This window comes from Chenopodium quinoa, unplaced genomic scaffold (genome assembly GCF_001683475.1).
Source record: "Chenopodium quinoa cultivar QQ74 unplaced genomic scaffold, ASM168347v1, whole genome shotgun sequence".
In the NCBI taxonomy this organism is placed as follows: Eukaryota; Viridiplantae; Streptophyta; class Magnoliopsida; order Caryophyllales; family Amaranthaceae; genus Chenopodium; species Chenopodium quinoa.
Window position 1 is genome coordinate 4,690,098 of NW_018743697.1, and position 16,741 is coordinate 4,706,838.

Genomic DNA, 16,741 nt, shown 5'->3' on the forward strand with positions numbered 1-16,741 from the left:
CTGTCGTCTAGAATATGCATTTCATTGATTTTCTTCTAAAAATTATTCACTAAATATTTATTTCTATTTTTTTTATACACATAAGGAGTATCATATGCATATAATATAGATTAGAATAGGATCGGATAAAGATTAAGATTTGATTTGATAACTCAATTGGTGAAAGATCGAGTTCTTTATTAGTTAATAATAATGGATGGATGTTTCTACTCATTATTTCTGATTATTGCATGTTACCATACATCTAGCATGTACTCACAAAAAGAGCTTTTGTTTTGTAGGATAAGGAAACATGAATAACGACACCACTATTGCTCTTTCTAGGAAGTGTATGCCTTATTATCTTTTCAACGCCTTTATATATATATATATATCCATATCTTTTATATTTGGACAAATTTTGAGCTTCCAAATCTAAATGCTACAGTACTTTACTAAATTAAATACGAGTAATAATACGAAGGAAGACTTGAAGTACCTACTTGGCTTATGTTGTTTTAAAGATGGCACCGGGCTGGGCCAGCCCAAGGCAAGTACAAAATGCAAAGCACGGGACAGGGATGATGTAGGTACAATACGGCACGTTATTGTGTGTGGACCGCCTTTATTTAGGAGAAGCACAATAAGACATGGACCCAGCACGACAAAGCACGTTAAAATCCATGAAATTTTGCTTAGACAAAACACGGCATGAAATTTTGCCAACCTTTAGAAATTTTAATATATACATAGATACAGATACAGTATTACTGTAAGCGAACATCATAATATATATATATCCCTTTTTCAGCATCAATTCCGATTCATAGGAAACGTATTTTTTTCATTAAACTAAACTTGAACATTCAGTCACAATAACCAAAACTTCAGATTGAAGAGAAAAATTAAACAGCAAACTGAGCCAAGCATGAACGAAACACTGATATCACATTGCACTGAAGCATGCTTTGCTAAATGACTTTTGTCAGATTCAACTCACTCTTGTTATTGTATGTGGTTAGAAGTCATGAGTCTAACAAAAAGCTGAAGGTCGCGTATTCTCTCTGGATTTCTGCTGAGGTGCATCATTCTCTAAACCAAACATGCAGCACTTGATGCATCCCATAGCCATTAATCAGTTTTTCAACTACCTTGGATATTTAGTTGCTAGTACCATTATTTACAATGTGGTTGCCTGATTCTGCACAAGTAGTTGCCCGGGAAAAATGCAGAAGATATTTATTGCCTCTCATAAAACTACTCCAGTTCCTTCGTTATAATGGCTACCTTCAGAAGAGTCATTCTCAAATTCCTTGATGAGTTTTTCTATCTGCCTTCGGTATAAAGGCATCAAGTGATCACTAATCATGCTATGCGAAAGCCTCAATTTACTATACAATGCCCTCGGAGTGAGGAATATCCCAACTTTACCCTCCATGGACTGCCTACTTCCACTATCACTTGATGTAACACTGCCTTCATCCTCAGCCACATCTTGAAGACTGATTAAGTGCATAATTTTTCCCGGTGGGAAAAATCTATGTATTTCTTTAGCTTCAGGGGCTGAACATTCAGGTTCAGTAGCTCCAACCTCTTCCATTGCAGCTTGTTCTTCTTCTCTAATTTCCTTCTCCACATCAACATCCCCTTCAGCTCGATCATAAAGCTCATGCTCAAGTTGCTGCCACAACTCAACTTCGGTCATGAGATCTTCATTTCTTGGGCTCTCCACAAGGTCCTCACCATCTGCAACATCAACATTCAATTCACTCTGCACATGTCTTGCCTCAGAATAAGAGCATCCAGTTTCTGAATTCCACTGTAATCCCTCAGATGAAGATAAAGGAAGATCCGCAGTCTCAGAGGTGGATTCACGTGAACATCCGATGAGAGGTTCGGAAGTTTCAGTGATTATAGGAGCAAAATCAGAGGATTGCTCTTGCCCGTCTGACGGCACTGTGTTGGCACGTCTCCGAGGTCCAATGCATGACCATGAAGAAAGCACTGCGGGCCGTCTCAATGCTGCATGAGCCATGCTCTGAGCTCTTTTCATGACAGCCTGTATAATATTACAAAAAGCATTCAAGCATCAGTACAAAATATGGGTCCTTCGGAGCAAATGGAGGATCCACATTAAAAAGTGAATCCAAAAATTAGTTCCATAGAATTAAAGAATATGAGAACAATAAGCTAAATACGAGTATAAAAAAAAATAAAAAATAAAAGAAAAAAGAAAAATAAAATCCACATGTAAGGGAGATTACCTGAGTACCACTAGAAACAGGTCGAAGTACAGCGCCAGCACCAGCAACTTTTGCTCTAGCGCTAGCACCCAATGCTGAAGCAGAACGGTACACAGTGCTGAGAATCCTGGTCTGCTCAATTTGATTCCTCAAATCGTTCAGCCATGCTGAGGCCGTCACCTGAATAAAAAATTATGTACGTTACAGATTAACATAATGTCACTTGTCCCTAAAGGCCTAAGACCTAGAGATAGTTCTTGGCTGAACCAAGTACTTAATATAAAACCCAAAAAAAAATTAAAAAGATTTAGAGAAAAGACCTCCGCTCGCAAATCATCTACTGATGCCGCTGAGAAGGTTGGGACTAAATCAGCCCCATTTATGATGGAAGTAATTACATCAACACCTGATTCTGCCAATTCCCATGTCATGCAAGCCGCTGTTTTCACATTACAAGTTAGTACAAGAAAGGTTTGCAACAAAATAACTACATACATAATTTAGCATGCCATTCACAAAATAATTATCCAACAAACTACAGAGCTCTAGAAAATAAATTTTATGATGAAAAACCTGGAGCAAATGTGACACATGACGTGGAAGCTAGTTCCTTCTGCTCACGTAATATGAAAGTTAAAAGAGCTGCAGTGCCCCCACCAAGAGAGTGCCCAACAATCTGCAAGCCAAGTGTAAGCACATTCAGATAAGCATAATAACCCTAGAACATGAAACTAGTAAACCCAACGATTTGCTGGGCATGAACAGGGATAACAAAAGTAGAATACTGCCACGAAACTAGCAAAATTCCAAGATCAATAAATTCAGAAACATAGAAATAATCTTTAGTTGAGTATTGATGATTCAGCAATCTATAAGCATTCTGCAGATTAGCTGACAGGCAGCAAATGCAGAACACAGCATGTCATACAGGGCATGTCAAGCAGTAAAGAAGCATGAATAAAGCAATTATTTGTCAACCCGTTTCACCGTGTGCAAAACAAATAGGGGAACCAATATTTTGTCCACCTGATATCAAATAACTAATTCACAATTCAAATTAGGAATTCACAATAATGAAGCCAAAACCGCAGTGGCGTAAGTGTTCTTTTTAAGCAAGGTGAAGGAAATTACAAGATCCTCCACTCCATACATAAACTTCATGCTGAAAAATATAATTGATCTCATGCCAAGGGATCTGAGTCCTCTATTGTAAACAAAATGGTGAGAACCACAATTGCCTATCAGTCGAATGCATGAAGGTGCGTTTAACAAAACCAGTAAAGTCAACAAGATAAATAAATTTTCATTTTAAGACGCAATGCACCAAACATAATCTCGCGAGGGCACAAAACATTCCCAGAGATAGATAATTAATTTAAACAAGTCTTCACCTTCAATTTATAATCAGGATGCTCGTCAAGAGCTTTAATAATACATGGTGTTGCTATCTTAGCGATCCATCGAGCAGCTGCAACCATTCCACAGTGCGCATATCCTAAAACCAAATCACTTACACCTCCTTCCTGAACAACAGTGTGATGAAATGGTACAACCGCTCCAGTTACAGCAGTCAGAGTATCCTTGATACTGTGAGTTCCACGAATCAGTAACAGTAAACACTTATCTTTGTGATCTATAAGAACTGTAAATGCGGGCTTCAGAATCTGCAAAGCACAACAAACAGGTTAGTTTCATTCAGTGCTCCCTCCAGAGTCCAGACCAGAACCACAAACATTATCATCAAATTGGAATTTCGATCTAACAAACATCAGCCATGAACTATTAATAGCTCCCTTCCTCACTTTACTCCCTTTCCTCTGTACCTCACCCATGGATAATAAGGATTCGAAAAACCAAACAATATTCATAATCCTTGTGAAGAAGCTTTGTCTAATTTCACAAGCTACTGGAGGGCTGGCATAATCCCATACTCCTCCCTAGCCCCTTCCCCCCACCCCAATTATACAATCTATTAAATGCCAATGTTACTTAAAAATAGAAATTTTCTATACAAAAGCATGTAAATTCTTTGCAATGGTTAGTGAGCATATAGTTGGATGATTTTAAGCAGCTTTCCAAGGTTTGACAGTCTTGACACTTAACTAACTTACTACAATTCAATTTTCTCATTTTCCTTTGTTATAGTTATTTGCCTATTTTAACATATCCAAAATTTTAATTTTTCAACTTAAATTTCAAACATTAAATCTCTACCGGCACATCAATTCTCTTTAGTCATTTCACAAATCCAAGTTCATACAAATCCTATAAATTTGACAGTTAAACACCTTGAAAAAAATGCAATGCTCAATAAGTGACATCTTTTATCATAACTCAATAAAAAGAAAGTTTTGGTTGTTATGAGCAAGTGACTGTAGTAGAAGGTTAAAAATTTCTCCATGGAAAACTATAACATTCTTTTTGATAGCTCCCTCTGACCCGCATATTAATTAAAATACTAGCTTTTCAAAGCCACAATTTGTAAAAGCTGAAGTTCCTATGATAAAAGATGTAGGAAGTGATTTTTTTTTTTTTTTTGATTGACGGAAGAGATATTTTTAAATACTATGTTCATCATATAACTAATGTATCCTAACTACAGCCCCTAAGATTGGAATCCTAACTTCACCCCTGCAAAGCACATGAAACAGAGAAAAACAAGGGGAAAAAAAAGCCCACAAAATGCAAAAAGATGCACCAGAATAATCCTTTATTTACATTAAGGAAATGCACCATCATTTACCCCAGCTTTAGGTTCCTGAAGAAGAACATCTTCTAAAGTATAGCCTGTCTCCTCCAAAAACAGTGGGAAAGGCTTCTTTGAAAAATGCCAGCAAAGATTCAACAACTTCAGGAGATATTTAAGTTCCACAGCTATTTCTGGCCCCTTTAACTGTACACTGTCGTTTCCTCCAAATACATCTTGGACACATAAGTTTCCCTGGAAAGAAGTTTTACATTAGATAATTAGCCAAGCAAGACCCAAAGCCATGTACATTTAGGCACCTAAGTAATAAACAGTAGCACTAGTATAGCTGATAAGCAGCTGGAACTATAAATAATTTAGCACTCCAAATTTAGTCAATTTCTAAGCAACAAATTTAGATTTTAAAAAAAAAAAAAATCAAAAAAAAAAAACAAACGAAAAGGTCCTGGATAAAAAAGATCAAAGAGAGAACATGACCAAACAACCTAAGAAGAGTAAGAAGATTAAGGACTTGAAATGGAACAGTTATGACTCCCCACTCACAAGGAAGCATAAAAAGAGATGAAGAAACACATAAAAATATCTAATTCAAATGATGAATAAAAAGTAGCCCAGATCAACATAGACTTCCATAATTATATGAAACACTAAAGTCATGAATCCTTATGCCACTGTACACCAGATAATTGGCTTGATCACAACTTACAAAACCCTTAAGACAGTCCTAAGAGAAAAATATTGAATAAGTGTAATAGAACATGAGTATAATTGTTTGTTATCAGCAAATAAATAGCAATTGGATACTTATCATTTTAGATAGAAAAATTTTATATCACTAGTCCCAAGATTCCCAACAATGGATGTATTTATTTCCAAAAATCACAATTACGGTTTCTTCTAGTAAATCAAAGCTATTGGATGTATCTTCCCAAAATAAACTGGTTTCCACCGATCTTTCATATGTGACTGACAATTATTAATTTTTTTCTACTAAACAATCAGCCCCTATCTCCTGTCTCCCCCTTCCCATGCAACACAACAAACTCCTCAGTCCTCCCCCACCAAAACTCCAAGACACACCTAGGAGCCTACTCTTCTCCCTTTGTCATCTGAAATTAAGGCTTTCTCCCTCTGACAAAAAACCTAATTGTCGTTGCCAATCTCATCTCTCTCTCACTCCTTCCTTATCGGTATGGTGTACTCACCTTCTCTCGGTTTTCTCTCTCTCATTTTATAAGAATGTGTTAATAGTGACTATTTTGGAGTTTTGATTTTTTTTTTTTTTTTTTTTTTTTTTTAAGTAGTGGTGCTTAGAAGAAGACTGCCTAGAAAAAGACAGTTGTAGCAGTGAATAATGGAGTTGGCAATACCAACCCATTTTACATGGATGTACGGCCTTTGCCTAACAGGCTTAGAAAACTTAGTAAGGGAAATTGATAGGCAATGGTGTTTGCTAACAAGTGATGAAAGAGTTGGTAGTGGATGGGGTGTGTGATGGTGGTTGGGCTGGCTGGGTTGGTCAAGAAAGGGAGTGGTGGTTGGCTGGGAAAGAAGTGAGACTGAGTCAAGACAAGGCATATTGGGGATTGGATTAGCTAAGGCAGGGAAGGAAGACAATCAGAGGAGAAAAGAGGTAAAAGAGTGAAATAAATAAATAAATAAATAAAATAATAACTAATTAACAGGAATCAGGTAACATAGATCCATTATGAGAAGGTACCCTCTAAAGTTAGGATTATTCCATAACCAGCAGTTAAGAATAATCTAGAAAGACCATCTATAGTTGGATTATTATTCTGGAATTTACCTTTTAGAAATGCAAAATAAAAGCTCCAAATGTTATATAGTCAATCTTTGGCTCCCTATCCCCTAAGAACATACTTTTCTAAGATCATCGCCTTCGAAGCTGTTTTAAGCTCACACTAGTGCATCAGCTATGTCACAATAAAATGAAATCAATGTTGACCCTTGACCTGTAAACCTCAAGTGTACAGGACAAGTAAGCTAACTAATCAAGTAATCATCCATGCTCTGTGTACTATAACTAACTCGGCCATACATAAGAAGTTTTGTTCTTAATTTGCATATTCCTTAACATACTTCCCCATCAAATCAATGATCAATCTAAATGACTAAATGTAAGCTACATTAGCAGGACAATAATTTATACGACATAAACAGCTAATCATGACCAGCAAAAGGGTGCAATATACAATGATAAGCGTTGCTAAAGGGCAATGACAAACTTCCACAACACCTCCCCCCCCCCCCAATTTAAACCTAATCAACTACACAAACTATATGTAATTATGTATAAACAAGATATGTCAATCATAAGCAATCCCTATGCTCCCTTAATGAGCTCAACCATTGGCACCAAAAAGTTTCCAACTTTCAAAAGAGGCAACTGGTTCGAATCCTTAAAAAACACCCCATGAAATAACATTGGTACAATATATTAGCTAGAACAAAACTTATTGACTTCAATGGTTATCAGACACAAACAAAGTACAAACACTGAGCAGTAGCATACTAATACAACACAATCAAAGTGAATAAAAATAAACAAATGAAGGCATACCTGCCTCTTCAAAAGAAAGCTAATGCCAAAGGCCAAATCCCCAATAGGCCACTTCCCCAAAGTCTCAGAATATGTAAACCGGAGCGTCTCCGATAAGGTTGAAATCGTCTCCAACCACGTTGCAGGCGCTCGAATTAATCGAGTAGAAACCCTCTCAATCCCTAAAGGACCATTATTTCCGGTTATAACCGCAACATTTTCCTCTTCATCAATCTCAACTGTACCCGATTGCAACTTCTTGTTTAAGGTATAATACAATAGTGCAGCTGCACCAGCAGCTGATGCCATTGTTACTGTTGCCATTAGCTTTGAATAATCTCTACGAATTAAATTCCACAAAAAAATCAATAAACTTACATAAATTTAATTACTTAATATTAATATCACAAATTGCACTCAAATTCAAATTCCTAATAATAACAGAAATTTCTAACAAACTAATTCAACTAAAAACAATAACAGTGTTAAGCAGAAGAGCTTCACCTGAACATAATAATTCAACAAATACGAGATAATTAAATCGCAAAAACCCTAAAAAATCCAAAATTGAATATTTCTACTATAAATCAAATAATCACGATGAAACTAAAATAAAAACTGAAAAAGGAGAGAGAAATTGAAAAGAAAGAGCAAATTAAAGCAACGAAAAAGAAGGAGTGAGAAGAAACCTGGCATAAAAATTCCAGAAATTTTGGAAAATTGAAAAAAAGAATATGCGATTTGGGGGAAGATCTCTTGCTTTTCTCTCTCCTTAAAACTACAAAAAAAAAAGGGGTTAAGGTTTTTGGATCGAAGCAAAGAAGTTTAAGGATTGGAAGAAATTGAGAGGTTAACGTTACTTTTTTTTTTTTTTTTTTTGTGTGTATAAATTTAATTTTATGTTTGGGTTTTTATTTGTGTATGAAATTGTAATTCTAAGGAGTTTTGGTTTTTTTGGGTGTTTGTGTTTCCTTTATTAGTAAGGCAGGTATTGAATGTTGTGAATAGTAGTAACCGACTTCTACCGGCTAAACAACGTATGAAAGTTTGCCTAATTTGGTTCATCACAAAAAACGCGGGTTTGTATTTTATTCTCTTCTTCTTTCCCTAAGTTTGTAATTGAACTTCTATGATGATGTTTTTGTGTGCTTGCGAGGTAAATCTTAATTAATGATGGAAATAATATAAAGTTTAAATAAATACAAAGTGTTTGGGTACTAAAATAGTCATACCCATTTTAATCAAGGGTAATTTTACCTTTATAGGCCCAAATGGCATAAAAAGGTCCAAAAGGCCCCAAATCAGTCAAATGCATTAATATGGCCTATAATTGCCCATATGTGTACGGGTTCACAATACACCCACCATATACTACTATATATACCCCTCAAGGGGCCAAAGGTAAAGGGAGATCAATCTTATCATTTAAGATGATCATATTCCTCGACTCTCTCCCCTAAACTCCTCTAAAAATATGCATTGTTTGGCTACTAACTTGTGCGTCGGAGGCTCCGCCCCGGGGTCCACCCCCGGGGCTCGAGGTTTATTTTGCAGGTCCTTTCAAGTCCCAAATTCGAGGTCCACAAGCAACCCTACAAGGCCCGGTTTGCTCATTTTTTTGCCGAAACACAAAGTACCTTTCACAAAATCATATGAATTAATGACATAATTTACTAAATATCTCAACGGTAAAAATCGCAACAGGAGAGAAAAATAAATGAAAAAATACATTATTTCACTCCTACGGGCATGTCTGGAATTCCAGTATTATGAAGGGGATAATATCTAATGGGGTAGATTGCTATATTCTACTAAAGTACGCCTGACAAACGAGTCGTTCGGGTTGGGTTCAGATCATGTCAATTCGGCTCGGGTCAATTTTGGGTCAACAAATATTCGGGTCGGGTTAATTCGGATTTTAGGTCAGCACTTCGAGTCGAGTAATGTTTATGATCACTTTTCGGGTCGGGTCAATTCAGATCAAGCCAAGTTTGTGTCGGGTCACCAAATTAAATTCACTAACAAAAAATAGTTGGAAAAATAAAGTAAAATCGTTAAAAAAAATTTAAAAAAAAAACGTGAGTACCTATTACTTATTAGGAAAGAAAGAATCCCTAAACTACGTAATTAACCATTTCACCCTATTGATTTCAGGAATCGGGTCGGGTCGGGTCGCCTCGGGACAAGTTACTTCGGGTCGGGTCGATTCGGGTTAAAATCGGGTCGAGTCAAGTTCGGGTTTTGTGTCAATTTCGGGTCGGGTCATTTTAGGCATTAGGTCACATTTGGGTGAACTCCATTTTCGGATCGAGTTCAGGTTCGGGTCGAGTTAGTTCGGGGTTGGGTCATTTTCAGGTCAATGATTTCGAGTAATTTCGGGCCATGAGTCAAGTTTGGAGAGTATTAATTAATTATCTAAGGTTTGGCAACAATATTGGGGTAAAGACCACCACTTCATGGCAATGGGTGGCAACCACCATGTCATTGATAAATTTGAGACCACTACATCGCCTCACTTGAAAAATTAAAAGTCCTAACCTTTTGTTCAACTATCTCTTCAACCAATGGCTAAAATTTAAGATACTTGTTAGTAATTTGCCATAAATGATTAGCTATGATGGCCGCTAGCAGCTTCCATCGGGCGGGTATAATGGAAGTCAACAACTTCAATTGGGTGGGAGGGATATGGAGGTGAAGGAGATAGTATTATAGCAAGGGAGGATGAAGTGTATAAAGTGTATAGGAGAGGAGTTTTTTTTTTTTTTTTTTTTTTTTTTTTTACAAGGAAAAATAGTTATGCTAGGGGGGTGGGTAATTATAACCTCCTTTTTGAGGGGGAATAGGTTACCTCCACTAATTAATTACCCTAGCTAGATCCAAACTTAAAAAATTCCGAAGTTATTACTCGTGTATTTTTTCCTCTCCCGTTACACCCATTCCAGGCAGGCCCTAAGGAGGATTGTTCTACCGCGCTAAAATTCTGCATAAGTTAATTTGGTTTTTTTTTTTTTTTTTAATGTTAGAGCTACAAGAACATGTGATGAGAATCAATCTTATAATTTGTCAATTTAGAGAGAATAGAGTGTTGTATCTCGTATTAACGTATACACGAATATATATACAACCTAAGAGAGTAGGGCGAAACATTACACTGGCCCATTAGCTATATACATAATATATGGTCCAACACCCCCCCCCCCCTCATGTTGGAGCATGCAAATCACAAATGCACAACTTGCCCAGTAAATACATGAATTGTTGCTTGTTCAATGCCTTAGTAAAAATATCCGCAAGTTGTTCCGTCGTTTTCACATACGACGGACTGATAATTCCATCCTGAATCGCATCACGGAGATAATAGCAATCAACCTCAATGTGTTTAGTATGCTCATGGAAGACCGGCATCCGCGCAATATACAATGCGGATTGACTATCACAAAATAAACTCATTGCACGGGGATGCATAACACCTAGACTCAGAAGGAGAGCCTTGTACCACTTCAACTCATCAGTGGTTTTAGACATTGAACGAAATTCGGCCTCAGCGGAAGACTTAGCCACAGTGTCCTGCTTCTTAGTCTTCCAGGATATAGGGGAAGCACCAAGAAACACCAACCAACCAGAACTAGATCGTCTCGTGAGAGGACAACTAGCCCAATCCGAGTCACACCAACCTGTAATATGCAGATCACAATCAGAGCTCAAAAGGATTCCCTGGCCCGGACATCCTTTCAAGTAACGCACTGTACGAAGAGCGGCCTCCCAAAGATCCTGACGCGGTTGTTGCATAAATTGAGACAGGATATGAACCGCATAAGCCAAATCAGGTCTCGTGAAGGATAAATAGATCAAGCGACCCACAAGACGACGATACATTTCAGGATCAGAAAAGAAAGAAGACTCTGATTTGGCCAGAGTATGATTCTGCTCAATAGGAGTACCTGCAGGTCGTGCCCCTAGCAAACCAGTCTCTGTAATAATATCAAAGTATATTTCCGTTGACATAAAAATATGCCCTCCGGACTACGCGCAACCTCAATACCAAGAAAATATTTCAACACACCCAAATCTTTCATATGAAAACAGTCACTCAAATAAGATTTGAATGAGGAAATTGCAGAAGAATCATTCCCAGAAATAATCAAATCATCAACATACACCAGAACACTAAGTTGAATAGCCCAGATTGCAGAGTAAAAAGAGAGTAATTAGAGTACGATTGTACAAAACCGTACCTTTTCAGAGAGGAGGCCAACTTAGAAAACCAACAGCGAGGCGCTTGCCGTAACCCATATAAGGACTTGAGAAGACGACAAACTAACCCAGACTGAGAACCATGAAAACCAGGTGGAAGCTTCATATAAACTTCCTCATCAAGATCATCGTGTATAAAGGCATTATGAACATCCATTTTGTGTAATTTCCCAATTTTTTGCAGAAACCACCGCAAGAAAGGCACGAACAGTAACCATTTTTGCCACGGGAGAAAACGTCTCGTTATAATCGATACCCTCAACCTGATGATTACCAAATATAACGAGACGAGCCTTCAATCTTTCAATTGTGCCATCGGAATTAAGCTTGACCTTGTATACCCAACGACACCCTAATGCTTTCTTTCCCGGAGGCAACTCTACCATCACCCATGTTTTATTATTTTCAAGAGCCGAATTCTCCTTTTGCATTGCCTCCCTCCAACCATCGTGCTTCATAGCCTCATTAAAATTACGAGGCTCAACAATCGAATCCACAGCTTCAATAAACACACGATGTGGGACAGAAAAGTTATTACAATTCACAAAATGTGCTAAGGGATAAGGAGTACCTGAGGAGCTTGGAGTAGACGGTGAACAAGGGGAGATAGATGGACTGTCAAGAGAAATAGTATGTGCGACGTAGTCTCGATGCCAACCCGGAGCTTTCCTAGACCTTTGACCACGGCCTAGGTCCGGTGTAGGAGTAGTAGAAGTGCTCGGAGCAGCCACGTTTGGGTCCGTGGAGCTGCTGTCCGAACTGGCAGAGGCAGTGGCAGTGGGAGCAGCGCCATCTGCTGCTATGTGAGCAGCGTCAGCAGCAGCCGCAGGTGGCTTGCGGTGGGGGCTGCTATCCTGGGCAGTAGCCGCAGGTGGCCTGCGGTGTGGGCTGCTGTCCTGGGCAGCCGTAGGTGTGGCAACATGGGCAGGGGTGGGGGGTTGATTTTCGGGGACAAGTGACCCCTCACCCACCTCCAAAATATATTCCAAGTCCTCTAAAAAATCATGATCAACCCCAACATTTTCGTGAGACATATCCGCAACATTTTCAAGACTAGAAACCGACTCATCCCCTTTCACAAACGGAAATTCATTCTCAAAAAATTTAACATCACGTGAGACAAATATTTCACCGGTATCTAAATCATACAATTTCCAACCCTTCTTGCCATGAGGATAGCCCACAAATACACACTTTCTACTTCTTGGAGCAAATTTATCACCCTTTGCTTTTTGATTATGAGCAAAGCAAAGACACCCAAAAACACGCAATTCATCAAAATTAGGGGCTTTGCCAAAGAGAAGTTCAAATGGAGTTTTGTTGGCTAATAAACTAGAGGGAGTGCGATTAATTAAATAAACCGCTCCAAGCACACATTCACCCCAAAGATCAATCGGCAAGTTGCCTTGGAACATAAGTGCACGACTCACATTTAAAATATGTTGATGTTTAGGCTCTACCCGCCCACTTTGTTGAGGGGTGCCAACACAAGAGGTTTGAAAAAGAATGCCATTGTCATTAAAATACGGAAGCATGTGTTTGAATTCGGTTCCATTATCACTCCGTACACATTTAACAGTAACATCAAATTGACATTTTACCATAGCAAATAATGAACAAAAAGAAGAATAAACTTCAGTTTTGTCATTTAATAAATAAACCCAAACACCTCTCGAATAATCATCAACAATAGTTAAGAAATAGTGAGCTCCACAAGTAGAAGGTGTCTTATATGACCCCCATAAATCACAATGAATCATTTCAAAAATTCGACTAGCTCTACTATCACTATTAGAAAGTTATCTCTAGATTGTTTAGCTTGAGGACAAACATCACATTCTTTATTCAAAAATTTGCTACTAGAACTAGAACTAACAGCAGGAACTAACTTGACAATCTTATCCGACGGATGCCCCATACGACGATGCCATAACTCGAATGTCGAAACCGCCGAACTTGACACCGCACACACTTTAGGAAGTCGCCGAAAATAGTAGAGCCCATCTATCCGTTCACCGCCTCCAATCAGGCTCCCCGAGAGTTGGTCCTGTATAGCACATAAAGAGTTAGTGAATTGTACATAACATGTAGAATCATCAATCATTTTAGAGACGGAAATTAAATTGCAATTTAATTTGGGAACGTATAACACGTTATCAAGAATTATTCTATCATCTAAAACCACTCGGCCCTCCTTTGTTTCCATGGCTTGAGTACCATCCGGAAGACCGACATGACAAGGAGATATGAATTTCACATCCAGTAAACAAGATTCGGCACCGGTAACATGATGAGAAGCGCCGGTGTCGATGATCCAAGACAATGTAGGAGACTCACCCGTCATCTTATCTTGTTGACGATTATTAGCCATGGTTAAGAGAAGACGAACATGCTCGGGTTGGAGTTCGGCCAAAGCCGAGAGGGTATCTTGTGAAGGCAGAGATGCGACAGCAGCAGTGAGTGAAGCACCCACGGCATTAGCTCTAGCCGTGAGCTTGACCTGATCAGCCACAGAAGACGGGGCAGCAGTAGCAGCGGTTCTGCTCGAAGCAGGGGACCCCTGCTGTCCCGTAGCAGACCCCCCCTTTTTTCCATATTTCTCGAGCCACCAGTCGGGATATCCGTGAAGCATAAAACACCCCACGTTATCATGACCCACACGCTTATAGTGGGTACAATAGAGTTTCGATTTATCCACTCAGTATGTGGATTGAGAAGACCTTCGATCAGGGGGTAGCGCAAATACATGGGCTTCATCCTTCTGCGATTTCGAGGCAGCAATTGCACGAGATCGTTCCTCCTGCAGCAGAGCTTGGTAGGCACGATCAAGATTAGCAGGGGGTTGTTGAGAGAGAAGGTTGGTGCGCACAACCGCATATTTTTCATCATCAATCCCGACCCAAAACTGATGTAATTTCTCCACTTCCCTGTCTAATTCATACTTGGCAGCCACGTTACATGAACAATTGCCACACTCGCAGCCATGTGGTGGTTGCAATCGAAGAAGTTCATCGTAGTAGCCCATCAGCGTAGTGTAATATTCTTCAACGAACATGTTCTTGGTTTGCTTACAATTAGTGATAGCAGCCCTCAATTGTTGTAGCCGAGGTCCGCTTGCTTCACAAAAACGCTTCTCCAAATAATCCCAAAGCTTATTTGCCTCATCAAAGTAGGGAATCGATGCAGCGAGTTTCGGATCGACAGCCCGCAAAACCCACGACACCAACATAGAGTTGACTGTTTCCCAGTCGAGCATCTTCTTCTTCTCGGTGGGTTTTGAAATTGTGCCATCGATGAAGACGAATTTGCGCCTAGATTTCAAGGACAAGGAGATAGCCCTCAACCATGAGAGATAGTTTTCACCCTTCAAAATCACTTGGGTGATCAAATTTCCAGGTTGATCACCTGAGCCGAGATAAAAGGGATATGAAGAATCGATTTTTGAGTCGTCCACCATTGTCAATTAGAGAAATTTTTAGAGAAAAAATTAGAGAAAAATTTAGGATTCGTAGGGTTTAGTGTTGTTCAGGCTCCGATACCATGTCAATTTAGAGAGAATAGAGTGAATAGAGTGTTGTATCTCGTATTAACGTATACACGAATATATATACAACCTAAGAGAGTAGGGCAAAACATTACACCGGCCCATTAGCTATATACATAATATATGGTCCAACATAATTTACTAAAATCATAAGGGAACCTCTAACCACCTGAAATGTCCTCACTCTCATTTAGCAGATTAGTAAAGTTCTATCTCACTCTCATTTAGTGGATTAGTGAACTAGACATTTTGAGGATGAGGGTAGAAAATTGGATCTCCAACTTCGAATACATAGAAATTAAAGGCTCTTACTCAAAATTGAAAGGTAAAATCAATATCATTAAGTCTAGCTTGATCAGATAACTCGTTGTCCTGCGCGAATAGAATCATACGGACCACGGAGTACATGGGAGTATGGCTGTATGGGACTATGGGAATGTACTTTTATAAGCTTGGATTTTAGCTCAAAGGATTAGTGGGCCACTCCTGTAACCCAATTTTGTTATGGGCTTGTATTGTTCATATATCAATAAGTCTATTGTAGACCCTGGTCCATCTAGAACTAGATGGACCACCGGGCCAATATACACTACAAACCTCATATCTTGCGGTCCAAACACTCTCAAAATTTATTCAGTTTCTTTCTTTATGTTATTTCTCTACAACAACATATTTCTCTCCTCTGCAACAGCTTTCATTTATTACTTTCATTTCATTTTTCAATTGCTCAACTAGTTATCTCTCTCCTCTATGAATATCCATGGAAGATAAACAAGAAAAAGGTCCAGAAATGTAATTAAATATCTGAACAACTTAAAACTTCATTAGATTTCTTTAAATTCGTTAAATGATTTCCTTCGAAATTGTTGTAATTTGTTAAAATTATTTAAATTTTTGTAATTTGTGAATTATTTCATATTATTTTTCACATTTTTTTAGAAACTTGACAAATTATTCTACAATAGTGATGAAGATGAATTGTTGAAGCTAATCCAATCGATTTCAAGGCATGCAGTGCAATTGTTCGGATATTTTTACCAAATGTTCAAAATTTGCGATGTTCAGATTTTTTTATAAAAAGTTCAAATTTTGAAATTTTTCAAATTTTTTACTAAATGTTCAAAAGTAAAGGCGTGGTATAATGCGATTGTTCAAATATTTTTACTAAATATTCAAATTTTACGATGTTCGGATTTTTTTTACTAAATGTTCTAAATATGCAATTGTTCAATTTTTTTTACAAAATGTTCAAAACTATAGGCGTGATACATTGCGATTGTTCAAATTTTTTACTAAATGTTCAAAAAATTTGATGTTCAGTTCAAATTTTTTTACTAAATGTTCAAAATTTGCAATCGTTCAGATTTTTTTACTAAATGTACAAAAGTATGGGCATGGTATAATGCGATTGTTCAAATATTTTTATTAAATGTTCAAAATTTTCGATGTTTTGT

The 16,741-nt window shown here is 38.1% G+C and overlaps 2 protein-coding genes across 2 annotated transcripts; both read right to left on the reverse strand.

The window, feature by feature from the left end:
- Window positions 1-751: 751 nt before the first annotated feature.
- LOC110684404 lies at window positions 752-8,687 on the reverse strand. The gene is made up of 8 exons (XM_021860857.1): window positions 8,179-8,687; window positions 7,511-7,827; window positions 4,966-5,163; window positions 3,614-3,886; window positions 2,796-2,898; window positions 2,543-2,661; window positions 2,244-2,402; window positions 752-2,038 (listed from the first exon to the last, which is right to left on the reverse strand). The coding sequence occupies exons 1-8, from the start codon at window positions 8,183-8,185 to the stop codon at window positions 1,229-1,231; spliced, it is 1,986 nt and encodes a 661-aa protein (XP_021716549.1). The 5' UTR covers window positions 8,186-8,687; the 3' UTR covers window positions 752-1,228.
- A 2,003-nt stretch (window positions 8,688-10,690) lies between these two features.
- LOC110684511 (uncharacterized mitochondrial protein AtMg00810-like) lies at window positions 10,691-11,494 on the reverse strand. The gene has a single exon (XM_021860967.1). The coding sequence runs from the start codon at window positions 11,492-11,494 to the stop codon at window positions 10,691-10,693; it is 804 nt and encodes a 267-aa protein (XP_021716659.1).
- Between the last annotated feature and the right edge of the window lie 5,247 nt (window positions 11,495-16,741).